Here is a 22,395-nt window from a genome sequence, read left to right as displayed (position 1 = left end):
AAGGAAAATGTGATGACAGCCATGGAAACAAAAAGCTTTACAGGAGCTTTACATTTACATGAAAGACTTAGCATACATAGGAAATTAAATTCACCAATGAAGTTTGGATTTTTCAAGGGAAAAAAAAAATTGGGTAGAAAATAGCCCTTTTATAAAACAGAAAATAGTAATAGGGTGTGATCATTTGAGTGGGAGTGGCAAAGTCAGTTTTTTTTCTTGACATTATTTTGTGTCTCTTGTAAATGAGGTAATTTTTTTTAATTTAAATTAAAAAAAAAAATATATATATATATATATATATGTATATATATATATTTTACCATCTTTTGAATAATTCGCATCAGTCTTAAAATATATATATATATGTGTGTGTGTGTATATATATAATGGCTGGATAGATAATAATGCAAAGTTGCATAGTTTCTTAAAATAGGTAGTGGAATTTTTCTTTTTCTTTTTTTTTTAAACAAGAAAAATGATAATCTTTTCATGATATGGTTGAAGTCATTTTAGGGGTGAGAAAAAAAATCTGATTCTTTGAGAGGAGGGAAACGCATATTTTTCAAGAAAATAAAACGCAGTTGTTGAAAGAAAAAAAATGTATTATTTTTAAGGATTTTTTTATTTTATGAAGTGTCTCACCAGCATTATTGGGATAGGAGTCCATGTCCAGGTAGGAGTGCTCCTGGGTCTCATGCGGGCCGCCCACCAGGCCGCCGCCGCCATCGCCCCTCTCCAGCCCCACCAGGTCGGAGAAGTGCGGGTGGTGCTGCCCCTGCTGGCCGAGCGAGGGGTAGAGCGACGACGACGACTGGCCCTCCTTGCGCTGCAGCAGCGGCGGCAGAAAGGAGGAGCCGGGCATGCCGCCCACGCCGGCGCTCCCGGGCAACAGCCCCGATGTCAGGCTCAGACCGCCGCCCTCCTTGTCCCGCCACGGCAGCCAGCATAGCTTCCACGACACGAAGAGCGACACTGACAGCAGAACGATGCCGCAGAACGTCACGATCACCGACAGCAGGCTCACAGAGATCTCTGCAAATGCAACGCCGAACGCTCGTTAGCTAAACAACATTGATTGGAAAGCCAGGACACTAATTGGCACACAGATTATAGAACTGAGTAACTGCAGTCACTACCAATTGACGAAATAACGCATGACTGACAGAAAAAACATCTAGTTGACAAGCTAACTTTGACACTTTGACAAGGGCCACAATTCCCCAAGTCACGCAATTTTGAGAGCGAGGCTCCCATTTGGACTCAAGTTATCAAATAAATAACAAAGTCTCTCTTTCTCAAGGTCATCTTTTCTTGGGCCAAGACGTTCAATCACTCGGCGGCGGAATTGTGAAAAGCGTCTGGAAAACGCCGGCTGCTTGCTGGCAGTTTTCCCATGATGCCCTCTGCCTGCCTGCCTGCCTGCCTCCTGTGAATTATTCATCAGTCTGTGTATGTCATTAATCGGCACTTGTTCCTCAGCGATATGATTGCAAAGACGCGGGGGTGGGAGGAGATTCGGGAGGGCTTTTTCATATTGCACTCGCCTCAGTCAGCCCCACGAGAGGGCGAAAAAATATTACGAGTGCCTCTGGGGACAATAATAGACGGAGGGAGATGGTTCTTGGCCAGCGCGTCCGTTCCTGCTTTTCATTTGTCCCAAGGAAGTTAATGAAAACGAGCACGTGTGAAGGAGAGGTGGGTGAAAAGCAAGCTGCCGGTGATTTAAGGCCGAGGCTGGCGAGGGCTATGAGTAAGGTTCAAGTATTGATTGGGGGGAGTTGAAGGGGAGAGCGGATATAGGGGGAAAAAAAAACCAAAAATGAAAGTAGGGGCCAACATGTCAGGATGTGTTGATAGCGCTCTAATTCTATAGTTTAAAAAAAGACAACAAAGAGAATAATGAAAGACAACATCAACGACAAAATAATCAACCGGTGATTTAAGGCCGAGGCTGGCGAGGGCTATGAGGAAGGTTCAAGTATTGATTGGGGGGGAGTTGAAGGGGAGAGCAGATATAGGGGGGGGGGGAAACAAAAATGGAAGTAGGGGCCAACATGTCAGGATGTATTGATAGCTCTGATTCTATGTTTAAAAAAAGACAATAAAGAGAATAATGAATGACAAAACCAACGACAAAAACAATCAATAGGACAAAATGAAGGCAAAAAAGGGGCAAAACCAATCCTCAAAGATCAAACCGATCATAGACAAAAATCATCAAAGACAAAAAGTAGAAATGACCAATGACAAAACAGAGACAAAATAAATTCTGACCAAATCATACCTAAAATCAAAGACAAAAAGAAAAATCAAAACCAAAATAAAAAACAAATTCATCATTACAGACAAAAATCAAAGAAAAAAAACAAACCACAAAAGTTTTTAAACATTTGTCAAAAACAACAAATACAAATAAACCACAAGATTCAAAGCCATTATTAAAATACGAAAACTACACAAAAAGTATTACCAAAGGGGAAAACAAATCAAAAACAAAAGCAATCCCCCCAGCAAATGAAGGACGTATGACAATGACAAAAACAACCATCAAAAACTAAATAAACCATGTTTTTCTTTTTTCTAACTGTTTAAAAAAATTCAATAAAAAGTTTGATTAAAAAAAAAATAAAAGGCAAAACTGAACCAAAAAAAAAGAGCAACTAAGTAGAAATGACCAATGACAAAACAGAGACAAAATTAATTCTGACCAAATCCTACCTAAAATCAAAACCAAAATAAAAAACAAATTCATCATTACAGACAAAAATCAAAGAAAAAAAACAAACCACAAAAGTTTTTAAACATTTGTCAAAAACAACAAATACAAATAAACCACAAGATTCAAAGCCATTATTAAAATACGAAAACTACACAAAAAGTATTACCAAAGGGGAAAACAAATCAAAAACAAAAGCAATCCCCCCAGCAAATGAAGGACGTATGACAATGACAAAAACAACCATCAAAAACTAAATAAACCATGTTTTTCTTTTTTCTAACTGTTTAAAAAAATTCAATAAAAAGTTTGATTAAAAAAAAAATAAAAGGCAAAACTGAACCAAAAAAAAAGAGCAACTGCTCAATTCAACTTTTTATACAGAGCACTTGAAAAAACAACCAAAGTCGCTTATAAAAAGCTGTTCATAAAAGTAAAAACAGCAGACTCATTAAGGAAAGACAATCAAAACAAAAGAAAAATAACACCAAGAACCAGCAAAAAAAAAAAAAAAAAAAGACAAACAAACCCTCAACAATGACCAAAAAAGATCTTGCTCTCAGGCCAAAGCGTCTCTCGACATAGTCAAGCACGTTTTGGTGTGTGAGCAGCATGGCGGTGAGGAAGGTTTGTCTTTGTCGCGACGGGCTCTGACACATGCTGTCAATCACATCCCGTCGCCACCGCCCGCCGCTCGGCTGACAAAGCCGTTTTTACGCTCCTCCGAGGGCCTCGCAGACTTCCGACACAATCGCCTTGGGCTGCGACCTGACATTTCCAGTTGCAAATCTCCCGAGGCGGTGACCAATCCGGGCTAATCTACATGGCGACGTGCGCCGCCAATCTGCGTAAGAGCCTTCGCCGACGAACGCCGAGTCCATCGGAGCTCACAATCAAAGAGCTCTCGTCGTGAGACTCTTCGGAGGCTCGTAAAAGAAACGAGATGCGGCCGTGAATATTTCATGTAGGGTCGCAGGGCGTGCTGGAGCGCACTCCACGTAGATCATCGACAGCACACATGCCACAGCACACATCCTCAGTTGACTTTTAACATGCGTCATTCCATTGTCAGCGGTCGGGACGCCACCGAGTGGTACGTTTCGGTTTGGTTTGAGAGGATGCCAAATATCCCATTTTTGGGCTCTTTTTAGTTGATAGGAGTTGTGCGGGTAAATCAAATCCTCATTTTTGCTTCATTTCAGTTCAGATAGTCGTGCAAATACTTGTTTCCGCCAGTTTAGTTCAGTTTGGTCCGGCGCGGATTTCACCATATTCTTCCATCCATCCATTTTCTGATCCGCGCACCCTCACAAGGGTCGCAGGGCGTGCTGGAGCCTACCCCAGCAGTCTTCGGGCAGTAGGCGGGGGTCCAGACTGAATTGGTTGCCAGTCAATCACAGGGCACGCATAGACATAAAACCGTTTGCGCTGACAATCACACCTAGGGACAATTCAGAGTGTTCCATTGACCTGCAACGCATGTTTTTGGAATGTGGGAGGAAACCGGAATACCCGGAGAAAACCCACGCAGGCAAGGGCAGAACATACAGACACCACACAGGAAGGCCGGAGACGGGAATCGAACCCTGCACCTTTGCACTGTGAGGCCGAAGCGCTAACCAGTCCACCAGCATATTCTTTTAGAGTCCTAAACCATGACCAACATAATACGTCACACCTATCAGGCCTTCTCATTCACATCAACTGCACTTGTCCAGAAAATCCCAATTCAGTTTGGTAGAGTTGGGTCTAGATTCCTTACCTGCGTCCAGCTGTCTGTTGCGTCCCCTAAGCAGGTAGCTGAACTCCTGGCACAGTTCGCTCTGGCTGTGTCCACGAGGCGAGTTGAAGCACAGCTCCTCCACCAGCATCAGCGCCTTCTTGCACAAGTCTTCATCCCAGTCGCCCGACATCCTCCAATCTGCATCGCACTCTCGCCCGCACTCGGCCAGTCACAGCGCAGCGCCTCAACCCGCCACCCGTGAGATAAGGCTCAGCCCGTTAACGTCGGGGCCGGAATCACACGGACCGGAATGATGATGGGCCCATGAAGGAGTGACTGATCCCACTGAGTCACTTAGTCTGGGGGAAAAACAAAATCAATAACATCGGTCTTCACACTGGAAATGTCTGCTGTGAACGTGTACTAAGGAGTTGTATGAGGAAATTTTACTGGGAAGTATATTGGGGTGTTGTACTTTGTTCCTCGTAGATATACCGGAAAGTCCAATTGCGATCCTGGACTTGGAAAGTTCATGGGAATTAAATGATTGGATTTTGAGCTGTGTCTCATGTCAAAATAACTGAAGCAATAGTCGAGGCAGACATGTTGTGGGCATTACAAGTGTGTGTGTGTGTGTGTGTGTGTGTGTGTGTGTGTGTGTGTGTGTGTGTGTGTGTGTGTGTGTACATGTTGATGCCTAGAGCAGTGATCCCCATCCTTTATTGAGCCAAGGCACCTAACTTAAGTTTGAAAAATCACACGGCGCACCACCAAACGAAATTACTGGGAAGTATATTGGGGTGTTGTACTTTGTTCCTCGTAGGTAAACCGGAAAGTCCAATTGCGATCCTGGACTTGGAAAGTTCACGGGAATTAAATGATTGGATTTTGAACTATGTCTCATGTCAAATTATATATAATACATAACTTACGGTAAGTTCGAAAAATCGCACGGCGCACCACCAAACAAAATTGTCACAAAAAGAGGATACATATGTCAATTTAATACTTTTTGCCATCCAATAGAAGATCATTTGTTTGTTTTTTCCGTCACTATAAGTTGCTGGGATAGATAGATGGACAAACACACATTATTTGTGATTGATAAATAATTTTCTCACCAATTAAGTGAAATTTGATAATGTCCCGTATGTCTCATGTCAAATTATATATAATACATAACTTACGGTAAGTTCGAAAAATCGCACGGCGCACCACCAAACAAAATTGTCACAAAAAGAGGATACATATGTCAATTTAATACTTTTTGCCATCCAATAGAAGATCATTTATTTGTTTTTTCTGTCACTATAAGTTGCTGGGATAGATAGATGGACAAACACATTATTTGTGATTGATAAATAATTTTCTCACCAATTAAGTGAAATTTGATAATGTTCCACCGCAAACCATTAGAGGTCTCATGGCGCACTAATGTATCCCGGGTGTGTGTAAAGTCTGTATGTGTGTGTGTGTGTGTGTGTGTGTGTGTGTGTGTGTGTGAGTGTAACCTTTGGCATTTTGTCACGTTGCTAAAGCAGCTCGCTTTATTTTCCTGTGGCTGAAACCAATCAGCCAATCAGCACAGACTTCCTGGAAGAACAGAACTCTCCAAGCTGCCTGACATCACCTGAAAGCACACAAATAAAAGACACCAATCGGAGTCTAAAACCAGGATAAAAAGTTCCAAACCCAGTAAGTCGCATGCTGATGAGCTCCTGGGGAAAATTTTGGTTTTGAACTTTTTATATCCCCCCCCCCCACACCAAAAAAAAAAAAAAAAACAGGTCAGAGCCTGAAACTCTTACTTTCTCACAGCCTGGACACCTCCAGGGACGTGAAGATCACAATCACACTCACAGGACGTTTGATTAGGTACACTCGCACACACTATAACGTATTACAGTTGTTTCTAAAAATATAATTAGACAGTGTTAATAATGCTCACTTCTGATTCCGATGTCACAAAGCATGTTTCCATTCATTTTTGCGCTTGTATAGTAAATACTTGGTTCCACAGAATAGGCTAATATGCTTTGCACTAATTTCTAATTCCTAAACGCTAACATCCCACGTTTTAGCACATTTCTGTCAGTATCACTGGCGCTAGTTATCACAAATCCTCAATTCCTCCGAGTGGTAGACTTTGGTTGAGTCCTTTTTGGCAGCAACGGTTGGCCTGGGACACAAAATGCTCATTTCCACCATTTTAAACATGTGCTTCATGTCATATCCAACGTGTCAGATGGGGCACATAAATAGCCCACAGAATAGGCTAATATGCTTTGCACTAATTTCTAATTCCTAAACGCTAACATCCCACGTTTTAGCACATTTCTGTCAGTATCACTGGCGCTAGTTATCACAAATCCTCAATTCCTCCGAGTGGTAGACTTTGGTTGAGTCCTTTTTGGCAGCAACGGTTGGCCTGGGACACAAAATGCTCATTTCCACCATTTTAAACATGTGCTTCATGTCATATCCAACGTGTCAGATGGGGCACATAAATAGCAGGCAAAAGAGCGGCAGGAGGCCATCTTGAAGAGCGACTTTTCTGAGCGCGTCGGAGCGAAGCTGGACTATTGATCCATCGGTGGCTGGATGCCGTTCGGGGAGACGTTTGTCTTTTGAGTGGCAGCTGGCGGCCTGAGTGCTCGTCAATGCGTGAATCAATCAATCGGTCAATCCGCCGGTCGTCCGCATCGGGCAAGAATGAGGCCGAGTCCCGCCGGCTTTGAATGGTCGCAGACTGTCACGTCTGTCCATTTAAGGAAGAAGCACTTTAGTCTATTCATCTGGCCGTGACAGCGTGCTGTGGAATTCAAAATTGGGGGGAGGGGGGGGCACAACAAAAAGATCCAATATTGCTAACATGGGTCCGCGCTCCAGTAAATCTGTCTGAGTGGCTTTTAAACGAGCATGTCTCACGATGAGCAATGGCCGTCTGGTAGCGAAGAGACCGCGAGCCTGGGGTGGGGGTTGCGGGCTGGGCCGGCAGTCAAAGACATTGTTTACATCCACTGATATCCTGTTACCACTGAGCAGTGCAGCCCCCGTTGATTTCGGGGCACTACGATTTGCATTTTCTCACTCCAATCAATCCTAAAATGACGTGAAAAATTATTTTATGTTATCGGAATTTTATTCTGCCAAATACTGTATTGGAATCAGCATCTGCCGAGAAAAAATTAAATAAATACAGAATAGTCAGGGCGTTACTTAGCTTAGTTTGGTACGGTATGATTTTCTCGAATTCTTACCGTGCTGGCCTGAATATTAGACGGCCCTGATTATAAGACGACCCCCACTTTTTCATAATTACAGTACATCTGAAACAAATGATTATAACAATATATTTGAGAGAAAAAGCATGTTATTTTGCCTCATTCAAATCTAAAGTGCAATCACATTCGTAAATGAATGGCTTTTGGTTTTTGAAATTACACCATAACTTCTCCTCAGCTGCCGGTTCACCTGGCCGATCTTCGACCCACTTTTCTCCAAATCGTCACGACGTTTCTCCATTTTCTGTTATCGCTTCTGTTATTTTCTTCTCTTTTCCTTCTTACCGCTATTTTTTATTTTTCTTCTCCGTGCTACCCCTATTTTTGTTTTTATTCTTCGTGGCAGGGGTTCACTTTGGCCTGGGGAGTCAAGCTCAGCATTCGCTTCAATGATATCTGGCGCCATCTAGCGTCATGAATGGGTATAAGGTCTTGACCCCGAATATAAGACGACCCCCACTTTTTCAGTCTTATTTCAATGCAAAAAACACCGTCTTATATTTGGGCCAATACGGTATTTTGTTTGCTGATTGGCTGTAAGATGTCAAATGTTTTTTTTAAGGTTTCTAAGGGTCCAGTTACCGGTAAAATGGCTAACCAACTCGGCCACAGTATGCGCGGGTCGCGGAAGCGGAACATTTCCATGACTACAGGATAAAGGAGCCTTTTGTGTACGCGCGGCAACACAAAACCTCCCGCAGACGCTCCACAGTCTCACGCGCCGCTTGGGATCGATACTCTCAGCAGGGCCGCCCAGTTGCAACCGTGCCATCGGACAAGGTTGGCTTCTCATTATGGCACACGAAAGGAAAATCACAGGAGACAATAGGCTGGTTAGATGAGAAGGGAACAGGTGGAAAGGAGGGCGGCCAAGATAAAACTTCAACTGACAACCTCCAATTAACCATTAACAAGCTCTAGCCTCCATTTTTTTTTTTAATGACTCCATCTTTCCATTACTATTTCAATTCAGGAGGCCATCAAATCGATGAGCTGGTTATGTTGCATCATTCCCAGCAGTGGACTGGAGTTCCCACAACACGGGTGGGCGGAGAACTCCATGAAACAATAGAGATCCATCCTAATTCCAGATTACGTTTTTTTTTTTCCCCCAAAAAATTATTTGACCTGTAAATGGCTCTTTACCATCTTGGAATTGATCAATAGAAACGACAACAAAAAAATCCCAATGCTATCAGAAGATTATTTCCACAACAGATGGAATATGGACTTTCTCTTCATCCCCAGACTGGATTTGGGAATGACTGGATTAAAGATACGATTCCCTTGCTCCGAGATTGTGATAAAGAGAAACAACAAAAGGTTTAGGAGGGATTATTATCAATGTGGCGGGATTATGGAATCGCTATCAACACCTTTTGTGGATTTAGAAATGGCTGGGAAAGGTTGAGAAGGAAGACGAGCATGATGGGTTCCCCCTTGCTCAGAGATTCCGGGAAAGACTAACAACAAATCCCAACCCACGCAGAAGGTTTATGAAGGATTATTTCTAAAGCGGCGGGCATGTCAAATATTTTAATCCGGTGTGAATAACACACCTTGGCTATTTTTGAAAATTGCAGAGGAGAGGGAAGACAAGAATGATGGAATTCCCTTGCTTTGAGATTTCCAATTAATGCAATCATCAAATTCTAGTTGAATCAGAACATTTAACCGGGATTATTTCCAGAGTGCCGGGATTGTGGAATCTCTCTTTACAGTTTGACTGGATTTAGAAATGAGCAGATTATGAGTACGGTTGACAGGAGAGAAGACACGAACCTTGGAATTCCCTGACTCAGACATTTTTTTTTCAGAGTGAAGACAATCCCAACCCTACCAGAAGATTTGTAAATGATTATTTCCCGAGTGACAAAGTCATGGAATCTCTTGATACCCCTTGGCTGAATTTGGGAATGATTGGGAAAGGCCCAGAGGAAAGATAAGGATGATTTGCTCGGACACTCAGATTGAGATTTACTAACCTAAGCAAAAGGTTTATAAGGGATTTTTCCACAGTGATGGGATTGTGCAATCCCACTTTCAGATATAGTGCAGAGTAGAAAATTTCAGAGCACGTGTGACAAGAGGGAAGACAAGGACAACGGAATTCCCTCACTGACAGATTCTGAGAAAAGACAAACAAAAAAAAAAAAAAAGCTTTAACCCAAGCAAAACATCCATCCGTCCATTTTCCACACAAGGGTCGCAGGGGTGGGGGGTATGGGGGTGTGCTGGAGTCTATCCCAGCTGTCTTCGGGCAGTAGGCGGGGGAAAGCCTGAACCGGTTGCCAGCCAATCTCAGGGCACACAGAGACGAACAACCATCCGCGCTCACACTCACACCAAGGGACAATTTTGAGTGTACATGCAACCTGGAGTACCCGGAGAAAACCCACGAGTGCCCGGGGAGAACATGCAAACTCCACACAGGAAGGCCGGAGCCGGGATCGAACCCACGACCACTCAACGGGCCAAGCAAAACATTAACGAGGAATTATTTTCCGAGTGAAGGCAAGGCAAAGTATCTTGATGTGTTATCATGCATTTCATACTCAAGGTAACCTTCACATAGTGACAAAGCAACATTAAAAGGCAAACAAATTTAAGACATTCGCATTTTAAAAAATAATATTAGACATTTAAAAAAAGCATAGTAGAGAAACTCAAATTTTACTAAAATTATTAAAGGAACACCCAGCACAAGAACATGATTCTGGAAAAAAATGATTCTCGAAATGCTCTAAAAGACTTTAATCGTAGGTACAGGGGGAAAGTTTTTTTTTTTTCAACTGGTTTTAAGACCATTTACACTTGGGGCTAATTGTAGTTCTCTTGCTAGCTTATTCCATTTGTGTGCAGCATAACAGCTAAATGCCGCTTCACCGTGTTTGCTTTGGACTCTGAGGTTCTCTAATTGACCCGAGAGTCTGCTGGCCTCTGATATTCAATTTGCATTTCTTTAATGTATTCAAGGACCAAAGACATTCAGTGTTTTGTAAACCCGTAGCAGAATTTTTAAAACTATTCTACAGCTGAGTGGGACCCAGTGTAAATCCTTTAGGACGGGAGTAATATGTTCTCATCTTTTTTTTTGTGGGCAGAACCTGAGCTGCAGCCTTTTAAATGGAATCCAGGCAGAAGACCGTTCAAGTCTACTGGAAACAAAAGCATAGACATGACTCGCAACTAACAAATCCAAACCCAAGCAGAAGATTTATGGGGGATTATTTCCCAAGTGACAGGGTTAAGGAATTTCTTCCTACACCTCGACTACATTTGAGAATGGCGGCGAAAGGTTGGATGAGGATGTTTCCACGTGGGCTAACCAAAAATCCCACCCCCAGCAAGATGTTTTCAACAGAGTGCAAGGTTTCGTTTCATCCGGTGTGTGTTTGCTATAGGAATGCCAACGTTCGGACAGCAAAGTGCCATCATTAGAGCCAAACAAAGCAACAGTGGCGTGCACACTGAATAAAACATGTTGTTGCTTCGGCGAGGAATGATATGGATCAATACAACCCGCCTTCAACCATCTTCACGGCCTCTTTGTGTACAAAGATACAGTTCAATTGTTTTTTATTTTTAGGACTCGGGCAGTTTAACGAGCACTAGTTGGCTCATTTATCTCTGACGCGGCAGGCTAATCCATCGGTTCTGCCTAATGGGATGTTTCTGCTTTCGATTGCTTCTGTCTGGGCCGCTTTCCTTCTGGCATTTTGTGGTTCACAAACGGGCCGATTTCTCACTTGGAAGGTAGAGGTCACGACTTTCACGTCACCTCTCGTCTAAAGGCCCGGACACCGTCTTTGTGCCATGACAGGCTGGATATTGACGACATGTAGGTAATGATAGCTCCACCCTAACTGACTGCTATCGGTCATGTATTTCTATTTAAATACGCTGCTGAGGTTCTACACTATACACACCGGCTGCCATGTTTTGCTCCAACTGGGACCGTTTTTTTTTTTTTTTTTTGCAGCACAAACACGCGCCTATTAGCATGAATCACATTCGGTGGTCAAGGTAAAGGGGCGTGGCCCCGCGGGATCTGCTAGCGGGGGAGCGGAGACTGTCGTCGGCCGCGCACGTAAACCTGGCGTGTGCGCGCGTCATCCAAGAACGTCTGCTGATGGCCCAGAAAAATAATACTAAATTGGAGCGTCTACAGTACGTGCACAAAAAAAAAAATTAAAGAAAAGCAACAAGGACGCCGTGCGGGCTACAAATGAAACATTGATGTGCGCGTCACAGGATGTTTGCGTGTGAGAGTGCGCGCGTTCCTACCGTGGAACGTGCACGAATCTCGTCGCTTGCTGCCGTCACGTCAGGTAAAAACACAATTGGAGGGGATGGGGGGTGGGGGGACAGCGGAAAAAAGCAAGCGGTCCCAGCGTTTGTTTTTCTCCCACCTCTTTCTTTCTTTCTCTTCCACGCACGCACGCGCGCACGCGCCAGGATGAGCTGACGAGGCCGGAGAGAAATGGAGCAAATGATGGCAGCCCTCCTGTTCGCTCTAATATTCCGAACCCACCACCTCCTTCTCCTCCTCCTCCTCCTCCTTCCTTGCTGGATGCTCGCTCTCAGCTTCCCGCCCTGTGCTCGGAATACTAATTCTCTGCCTCGCTCTCTCCCTGTCTCGCTCTCTCTCTCTCTCCTCTACTAAAGACACACTGATGTGTGTGTGAAGTGTTGTGTGTGTGTGTGTGTGTGTGTGTGTGTGAGTGTGTGTGGGGGGACAGCGGAAAAAAGCAAGCGGTCCCAGCGTTTGTTTTTCTCCCACCTCTTTCTTTCTTTCTCTTCCACGCACGCACGCGCGCACGCGCCAGGATGAGCTGACGAGGCCGGAGAGAAATGGAGCAAATGATGGCAGCCCTCCTGTTCGCTCTAATATTCCGAACCCACCACCTCCTTCTCCTCCTCCTCCTCCTCCTTCCTTGCTGGATGCTCGCTCTCAGCTTCCCGCCCTGTGCTCGGAATACTAATTCTCTGCCTCGCTCTCTCCCTGTCTCGCTCTCTCTCTCTCTCCTCTACTAAAGACACACTGATGTGTGTGTGAAGTGTTGTGTGTGTGTGTGTGTGTGTGTGTGTGTGAGTGTGTGTGTGTGTGTGTGTGTGTGTGTGTGTGCGCCCGCACTACCTACATATAGCATGACATCTGTGCTGTTACAGCTGTGATCAGGTCATAATTATAGTAACAATAGCGCTGCCATTGCTGCTGGATAGGTCCCTGGAGGTGTTTCGATGGTTGTGGTGATGGTGTGAAGGCTCTGTGTGTAAGTGTGGTTCCAGTAGAGTTACTGGACTTACGAGTACCACGACACAGCTGGTGTCACGACACTGTTCGGATGATACAGCTGTATCATCATGATACTGCCAGTGTTGCTAAAATGCTTGCGTCATGATGCAGCCAATATCATAATACAGTTCGGACCACGATAAAGTTTCGAGGACGGTATTGCTAGTATCATGATACGGGTAGTATCACATGCACCAGTATCACCATGATACCAAGAATATATGATAGAGCTAGCAGCATGACGAACAAGACACCTTGATACAGATGGTATCATGGTACTTATAGTCTCATTAGAAAATCAGTATCAAAATACAATTCAGTCTTTATAAAGCCGGTATCATGATACGGCTAGTACCAAGATTCTCCAAGTATGATTGTATTGCTAGGATCACAATACAATCATGATACAAGTTATATGCACAATATGCCTAGTAGCATGATACACCTGGCATGATGACACTTCACAGCCAGTATCAAGATAGACCTCATAATACAATGCTTAGTGACAGAAAATAATGACTATTGCGATACAAGGAGTGAAATAATACCACTACTATCATGATACAGTACAAATAGTCCCATGATACAGCCTGTATTGTGAAATGGCAGAATATGATAATAATACAAGTAATATCACAATACAAGTGGGATCATGACCCAAGTTGTACTGTGATACATTTAGTAACATGATACACCTAGTACAGTACTATGATCCTGCCAGTGTCACTATACAGCTAGTACCACACTATGTCTACTATTACGATACTGCTCGCATGATATAACCAGTAGCTCAATACAGCTAGAACCAATATACACTGAGACTCTAAAAACAGTTGGGTCAAAAGGGACCAACCCGCGATTTGGGTCAATTTCACCCCCAGAATTGAATTGTTTTGGACAAAACAATCCAGAATGTGAGGTCAAAGTGTCCCAATTAGCAGGTTGGTCCCTTTTTAAACCGAAACTGAGTTATTTGTGACCCGTGTCTTTAGACTGCGGTAGTGCCATTATACAACTGGTACCACCAGATCACTGTGACTGTAAACCTCATCAAATGTTTCCAAATCCGGCACGCATGTCGATCACAACCATGAGCGAGTGAGTGCAGAAGCTAAAACGGTCGTCGTCGATGATTCCATTTAGTCCGTAAGCCGTTAATATCTCACCAAGGCTAACAAGAGACGGTTTGTTTCCCAAAACGGCGTTGCCCTTGCAAGGCGCCGTTGCGTCTCCTTTCCTGGAGAGAATCTGATTTGATTTGTTGATCAAGCGGTGAGGAAAATGTAATTGGAATGTCAGCGAGATGTCCGTCTCCGTAACATACGGCATCCATCAGGAGAAATCTCATCAGAGTTATCAGACAAAGTGATTAGATGGTTAGGGGGGTGTGGGGTGGGGGTGGAGGGGTGTTGGTGGGCGTCCCTGCAGAGAGCGTGTGCGAAGGGGGGCCCTCAGCCTCGGGTTCGGGCCCGACGCCAGCCTGCTGTGTGGTTATGTAAGCGGTAGAGAAGTGGCGCGTTTGCCCCTCAAGACGGCCCACCGCCACCATTCTCGCATGCATGCGTTGGGCGCGCTGCCATTGCCACTTCATTGCACGCAAGAGACAATTCATTAAGCACACCTCCCCTGTCCCTGGCAAGCAAAAGGCGAGCATTCCACAAAACAAAAATTAAGGGATTGACTCTTAACTGGCTCGTTAATCGGAACGCACTAAAGTTTACATTTCGCTTAGTCGCTACCAGCTGTTTTACAGCGTTTTGACTGATCTCTTAAGATCAATATTGTGAAGCACCAAACTCACCAAAAGAATATGCCATCTGATTTGTCAAAAATAATTTTAATTGCATTTCTATGCATTTCAATGGTTAAAGATGATTTAATTTATGAGTGGTTTTAGATAAGAGTACGTAACATGTACATGTTTGAGTGTCAGGTGCCTAAAGTGGTCCAACCTCCAATGGGTTGGCATTGCTCTCCTTTATAACCGAAATGACAAGACAAGATTCACCGCCTCATCTTTAACTTCCACCCAAAAGCTGTGCTGATCGGAAATCCAAAGCGATTTACAGCAGATTCACAGACAAGCTGGGTGGGACCACGCTCGGATTCCATTTGAGAAATATAAATGTGCACGGCACTGAATGGGGTAATTGATGTTAATTTGTTATGCGCTATTTTGGAATTTCTATCACTTTAACGACTAATAAAATCAATCACGGGTGAATAGTGGAATAGCAACTTCTGACTGCTTTCTCAATGCTTTCTGTTTGTTGAGAAAAGTTTGTTTAGTTACTAACAACAATCAGTGTGGTTACTTCGGCGCAATTTAGGGAAAGTGGAAAGACATCCTTGTTATTTGGAACCTGTTTTCACAGCGGGATTTTTCCCCATTATGCACATGCATGACTTCTTGAGGCAAGTCTTCACTGGGGACTTAGCCAAGCTAATCCACCCGCTAATACCTCCATCACGTCGAAGGTAGTAAAAAACACCAATGCTAAAGAAAATGTGACCGCTGCACTGTGACGTTTCACATACACCATCTGATGCAGTTCAGAATCAATATTTGTCTCACAACTTCACAAAATATACAAAAATGCAACTGAAAGATGCCGATTGTTGAATGTAATAAGGTACACAGATTTTTGGTTGGGGCTGGCTGGAACACATTTTGCTTGGACAAACCAATCAGAGTACTGAAAAATGCAGATGTCATCGTGGGCCACCACATGTGGTTCTGAAGGCAGTGGGAAGACATGGCAACACACAGAGAGGAAATCTCATTGGACAAAAAGAATGCAACATCCATATACCAGAAGCACGACGGTTACCCTATGCCGTATCATGATTCCGCTTGTGCCACATTACTGCCAGTATCATGATACAAAAAGTAACACAATAATAACTAAAGCATCACTTTACATCTAGTAGCAAGATTCCGTTTGTGTCCCAATGCTGCTAATGTAATGATTCTGTTCATACCACGATGTTAGCGTTAAGAATAGATCAAGTTTGTATCTCAGTTGTACAAATATCAAAATAAAGCTTGTATCGCGATATCACTCGTATCGCAATACTGTTCATATCACAAAACAAGTACCGTATCACATTAGAGCTTGTATCATACCGCTACTATAACAGTACAGCAATATTTTGTTATTACTGTTGTATTGATAAGGTCATCGACAATGCAGTACTTTACAATATCATAATTATGTTAAGTTTAGCATTTTCTGACAGTGTCAATCAAAGGTAAGAATAGGTAGCTTGGCTTAAATCTCTTTAGCATGCGCAGGCTAATTAAGTGAGCACTCAGAACGGTTCTCGTCTCATCATCGCCTCTCATTCTGCCTTTTCTTTTTCTCCTGATGACTGACGGCCCCCGCCTCGCTAACGAGCTGTCAGACGGACTTGATGAACTGTCACTCACATTATAAACAGGAAGTGGCACAACAAGCCAGCAATGCGTGGGTTGCCAGCACTAGGAGCCCAGGCAACCCGTTTGACTTGGTCGCATCCTGTAGATTATTTTTTTTCTTCAAATGAAATGTTGGTGGTATGTCTGTCATGAGTAGATGCATAGAGACATCAGGAGTTATCTACAGTATTTTTTTTTTTTTTTGCATTGTTTCCTGTGTTTCTACCCCTGCAGTGGAGGGCCGTGATTTTCCGCTAATTGTGGCTAAATTGTGACATAGGCCAAATGTCAGAGCACACACCGAGAAAGTCAACAGAGACAGCAGGAGAGGAAGAGGAGGCTGATGATGATAATGATGAAGAAAAAATGGGAGTCCAGTTGGGAGGATTTAAAAAAACAAGCAGCAACAACCAACCCAGAAACCTTGTTTGAATTTTCTTTAAGGAGAAAATCATCTGCTCTAACACACACACACACACACACACACACACACACACACACACACACACACACACACAAAATATGCCTACTTACAAGCCAAACGGGCAGGCATTCTGGAGTAAGGTGTGTTGGTTTGGGAGCAATTCATGATGACGATAGGAGAAAAAATATGATACAGCATTTTTTAATTCGTAGCTCTCTACTGCTAATATCACAAGTGCTAGTATCATGATACAATTAGTATAAGGATGCAGCTAATGTCACAGTATTGCTGCTGTCAAAAGATGGTATCATGATACTTCTCATAACACCGTATACTGTCATTCAAATCGCAGTATATTCAGTATCTCTATACCGCAGGCATCACAATCACCGGTATCATGATACATCTAGTACCATCCTAATACCAATAAATTTACGTTAAGACTAACTTTGTAATACCGCTAGGGTCAAAATACTGGTACGTACAGGATACTGCTAGTGTCACGATAAACCTTGGACAATACAGCAGATATCATGATATGGCTAGTATCACAAGTATCCTAATATCACGGAACACATTACTACCGGTGGCACGATACAAGTAGCATCAAAACACAGTTAATATCACAATGCAGGTAACATCATGATAAAGCTAGTATCACAATACAACTGCTCCTTGATACGGGTAGTATAAGGATGCATCTATTCGAGGATCACAATACAGCTACTATCTTGATACCGCTCAGCTCGTGAAACAGCTAGATAACACTAGTACTGTGATAGCATATCATACTAGCCAATGTCATGAGTAACTACAGCTACTAACCCTACACAAGTATCATGATACCGCCGTTGTCACATATACTGTGAAATTTATCTGGCATTGTGAAAAAAGTATTGGGACACCTAGAGGCGGTAAATTAGAAAGAGCATGATGAGTTCTGTAGCTATAACAGGCTCCATTGTTTAGGGAAAAGTTTACTATTTTAATATAAGACGAAGGGGGTGCAGGGATGCTAAGGAGGAGGTTATTAAGTCTGTGATTTGCTCCACTTCATCTTCTTCCTCAAAAAAAAAGAAAAAAACAAAAATGGCAACTGTACAAGGTTCTGCTGTTTATGTGAGATAATGGAAGTACATCAACTTCAGGAGGTTTTTTTTTTTTTGTTTGTTTGTTTTTTTGTTTTTTACGGGCCACTGCTGCCTCCTAAAGTCAATTAGTGGCCAGTGCTGACAATTCAACACATTTGCACACCGTCGTTCACTCTCGGACAGATGGATGACAACAATATCACCATCATCAACAACAACCACATTCCGTGTCCGTCCATCTGCTCCATCTTCTCTTGCCAGATGGGACAGACGCGGCGAGGACACCAGAGCTCAAAGAGTTTGGCTTCCACAGCAGGAAAACCAGACAGCACAAGATCACATCTGTCTCAGTGTCACACAGACCAGGAAGTAAAGTTGCAGGTAAACAAACTGATTGGATGGCGAAGGCGGACCATTGATCACCAGGGTAATCCTAATATCACGAAACAACTACCCTCATGACACTGCTAATTTCAGGATAATGCTAATGTCATGATATTGCTATTTACACAGCTGGCATTACAACTTAGTGTTACAGTTCGGCTAGTATCACAATACTGTACCTTCGATATCTCACAAAGGGTAGTAGTACGATCCTGCTAGTACAGTAGCTCAACACTGCTAGTATCCTGATAGTGCTGGTATATAACTAGTATTGTCGATTATCATGAACTGGATGATCGCTCCAGAGATAATATAGATAGTATCACAGTTCGGTCGGTATCGCGATACTACTAATGACAGTTGGTATTCCAATGCCACAATTATTATGACAAAGCTAATGGTCTCAAATCTTTCCCATCACATTTAGCCTCACTCAAACGAGGAACTAGAGCAAGTAAAGTCGCAGGTAAACAAAATGATTGTATGAGAAAAGCAAACCATTCTTCACCGAGGCAACACCAGTTAAAAGTAAAAGACCGTTGACCTTTACAGAGACTGTTAGCATTTAGGTAGTATCAGCTCGCTAAAGGTCTCCGAATGATTAATAGCCACCACAGCTAACCAGCCTTGTCGAAAATAATCCATTCTCGCGTCAAACTGTCAACATCAACAAGTCTTTACAAAATAAGTGGACTGGCAATGGTATACAAGTGTAAAAACAAGCTACTTACGGTTCAGAGTAAAACAACAAATCATACTGGATACATTTCATCACACATTAATGCTAGTATTAACACTACTAGTATCACTAAACTATCAGTCTGATGAAATACAGTGTGGAGCTGATATCACGATACTGCTAGTATCGCAATAACCGCTTAACTGTCATAGTAAAACAGTCTGACACTTTTTAATGGGACAGTAAAAAATACCAAGGCAAAATGTACGAACTGAGCTTTCAATCTCCTTGCCCTTTTGTGTATACCGATAATGAAGGTGGAATTTCAAATTGAGCTTTTGTTTGCCTTGTCCATCTTTTGAACGGCTTATGACCTTGACTAGCCTCTTGCTCCCTTCCTTCCACTTTCATGGCTCCCCGACAGTGAAGAACTCCTTAGCCAGCGAAAGGCTTTAAGTACACTTGGCTGGCTGAGGTCTCTCGTTTTTTTTAAGACCACCCCCTACCTCCCTCATCCCTGCCAGCCTCCCCTGCTCCCAACGCGATCCCCTTTTCTGGCGTCGGCACGTCATGTCTTCCGCCAGCTCCTGTACATCGTTTTCTGCTCATGATCACCCGTTGCCGTGACAACCTTCCCTCTATCTGGTCGCCCACCACTTCCGTTCACTTTGGAGTGTCTGTCGCCACTCCCACCGTCACCCATCACTCACTTTTTTTTTTTTATACACACCACTTGTTTCCGTGTGGGAAAAAAAAAGATCATCTTTCGGCTGCATTCCTTGAAAGAAAGTACAGAATATCAGATGTGCCAATGAGCACAGTCACAATCACAAACATACAATTGTTGATTGTAGTATCACAATGCTGAGTTTCGGGGAAAAGTGACGGGGAAATCACTTCCTGTAAGTAGACACTTACAGGAAGTGATTAAACCTTGAAAAAAAATCTTGGAAAGAAAAATTTAGGGGGGGCGGGGGGAATCACCAAAATGCGTCTTGAACCTTCACTGAGGGACAAGACTGCATATAGCAGAGTGTGCACAATAAAGTATACAAGGTCATCTTCGGACGAATGAGAAGAGTTAGTGTCACGTTTAAGCGGGGGCTGTTCCTCAAGCATAAATCATGCACCTGGAACTGCGTGTGTGTGACTGTTCTTCTGGTAGCTGGCGTCTGCTGTTGCTTTCTTGCTGCTGTTGGTGGTCTTGTTCCTGCTGGTGCATTTGTTTCTCTTGTTGAGGTAACTTTTTGCCGCTGTTCTTCTGCCTGTTGCTTTGGCAGGGGTTCTTGATTCTATCCCCGGTGTTGTTCTTTCTTGTTCCTGCGGTCTTCTTGTTAAAGCTGGTGTTCTTTTTCCCTCGTGTCTCCCTGTTCTTGTTCCTGTTTACGGTGTTCTTGTTGTTCTTATTTCTGATGTTGATTTTCTTGTCCCAGCCTGTGGTCTTCCTGTAAGTGCTTCTATTCTTGTCCCTGTTGCTTTTTCTGCTATTTTCAGTGTTGCATCGTTGTTGTTGTTAGCGGGATTTTTGTCCATAATGCTGTTGATGTTGTTGATTCTGCTGTTCAATGTGCTCTTGCCCGTCTTGTTTTTAATTAGTGTTCCTCATATTGCCTTTTTCATCCTTCTTGTTGCTCGTTTTCTTACGGGTTTCGTTAGCACCAGTGTTCTTGTTCCTGCTGTTCTTAGTATTACTGGTGATCTCGTCCCTCTTACTGTTCCTTTTTGTGGTATTATTGTTGTTGCTGGTGCTCTTTTCCCCTTTGCTTTTATGGCTGCTGTTGCTCTAACTCCGGTGGTTGACGGTCTTTTGTTCTGTTGCTGTTGTTCCTGCGCTTGCCGTTACTGTTGTAATTCATCTCCTTGTTGCTGTTGTTGGGCGGAGACACAGTCGTGCGCGGCCAGAAGACAAGCATTTTCAACTCCGCTTTTCTGGCGTATGGATCGTCGGGCCACGCCAACAAAGCACTTTGCCTTGAGGCAGCAATCAAAGCCACCACATTTCTCCCAAACACATTCAATTGAGAATGAGGGCGGGGTGGGGGGGGGGGCGCTCAAGAGAAAAATGTGAGGGTGGGGTACACTGTTTTTATATCCTCAATGGACAAACGTTGCCGAATGCCAGCAGGACTTTCCGGTGCATGAGAATTTATGGACGTATGTACCTGTGGAAATTCACGTTGGGAAGGTGTCACACGGCTAATGAGACGCCAAGACATGGCAGCCAATTAACTGTGAGCATCAGAGTGAGACCAAGAAATGAAAAGGATGTAAACGACATGGGAATGGCGCTCAATGTTGTTAACACGCCACCATGCTGATGTGGCAACACTGTGGGTGCGTGTGCGTGTGTGTGTGTGTGTGTGTGTGTGTGTGTGTGTGTGTGTGTGTGTGTGTGTGTGTGTGTGTGTGTGGGGCTGTCAGCACGCCCCACGACCATCTGGCAGCCGGATGCGAGTGTGTCAGTTAACCTTATAGCTGCCAGAAAGCACATTTCGGTGTGAAAGGGTGGCAAAGACAGAATCGTTTACGTTTTGGTGTACTGCAGCTTCACAGGGTTGACTAGTTCACAATGCTAAATGCATTTTTCATTATTGAAGTCATGACTCCTTAAAGGGTACATGCAGTTGGTGTTTTATCTGACTCAAGGTGTCCGTTTGGCCTTGGTGGAGGGCTGCGCTTCACTCGTATTGTAGTTGTTTGTTTTCTTGAGCCGTGATGTTTCCTGTGCTTGACAGTAGCGGAGTAAACACATTCCCTCACCTGGAACGCTGCAGTCATCACGCATCCCGGTGCGCTTCAGCGGCTTGCTGCATCCCGGCCCAGCCAGGACTGCGTGTACGGCTGTGCGCGCGTGCGTGCCCCTCAGGCTGTGGAAGGGAAAAAACAAAACAAAAAAGGGTTAATTTGCCCTGCTTGACTGCTGAACCCCTGGAGTGACAAACACATAGTGACACACCTTGGTCCTCTGGAGTAGGTTGTTGTGCTGTGCCCTTGTGCCACTCGTTCTGTGCGCCTGATTTGCGGATGTCTGCAGGGATCCCTCCCTGGCTGCGGTTGAAGGAGATTTTAGGTGGGATTTTTGAGTACTGCTAGTTGTCATTACTGCTTGCTCTTGACGTTTTCGTTCTCATTGAAGGTTGCCACTTTTCTCGTTCCTGCTGTTGTTGCCACCAACCTCACTTGTGCCCTCCGTGCTCCTCTGGGATTCTCTGGCCCGGTAACTCGCTGCACTTTTTCTCGCCTCGGCCGTGAATTTCCACCGAGACGACGTTCAAGAGTCAATTGTGCTGGAGCCAGGCAACATGTGCACTTCCCGGCATGTTGGCGGGGGTGTCGAGGACCCTTTAAAATGACATGAGAGGTGTCACACACTGAAA

At 43.8% G+C, this 22,395-nt stretch overlaps 1 protein-coding gene across 2 annotated transcripts in view; it reads right to left on the bottom strand.

The window, feature by feature from the left end:
- The window catches only part of syt3 (synaptotagmin III), a 37,956-nt gene extending 15,903 nt beyond the window's left edge, over nucleotides 1-22,053 (bottom strand). Inside the window, exons 1-5 of one of the 2 annotated variants that reach the window (XM_019889918.1) lie at nucleotides 21,975-22,053; nucleotides 21,779-21,885; nucleotides 5,951-6,069; nucleotides 4,479-4,798; nucleotides 643-1,032 (exon numbers count right to left, since the gene is read on the bottom strand). In XM_019889918.1, the coding sequence (XP_019745477.1) occupies nucleotides 643-1,032; nucleotides 4,479-4,629 (541 nt within the window). In that variant the 5' untranslated portion in view covers nucleotides 4,630-4,798; nucleotides 5,951-6,069; nucleotides 21,779-21,885; nucleotides 21,975-22,053. Of the gene's footprint in view, nucleotides 1-642; nucleotides 1,033-4,478; nucleotides 4,799-5,950; nucleotides 6,070-12,010; nucleotides 12,353-21,778; nucleotides 21,886-21,974 lie in introns of those variants that run through there. The other variant, XM_019889917.1, reaches the window with a different exon arrangement.
- Nucleotides 22,054-22,395: the final 342 nt, after the last annotated feature.

This window comes from Hippocampus comes, unplaced genomic scaffold, assembly GCF_001891065.2.
Source record: "Hippocampus comes isolate QL1 unplaced genomic scaffold, H_comes_QL1_v1.1 scaffold326, whole genome shotgun sequence".
Taxonomy (NCBI): Eukaryota; Metazoa; Chordata; class Actinopteri; order Syngnathiformes; family Syngnathidae; genus Hippocampus; species Hippocampus comes.
Note: the sequence above shows the minus strand (reverse complement) of the source record. Positions and strands in the feature narration are given on the sequence as shown.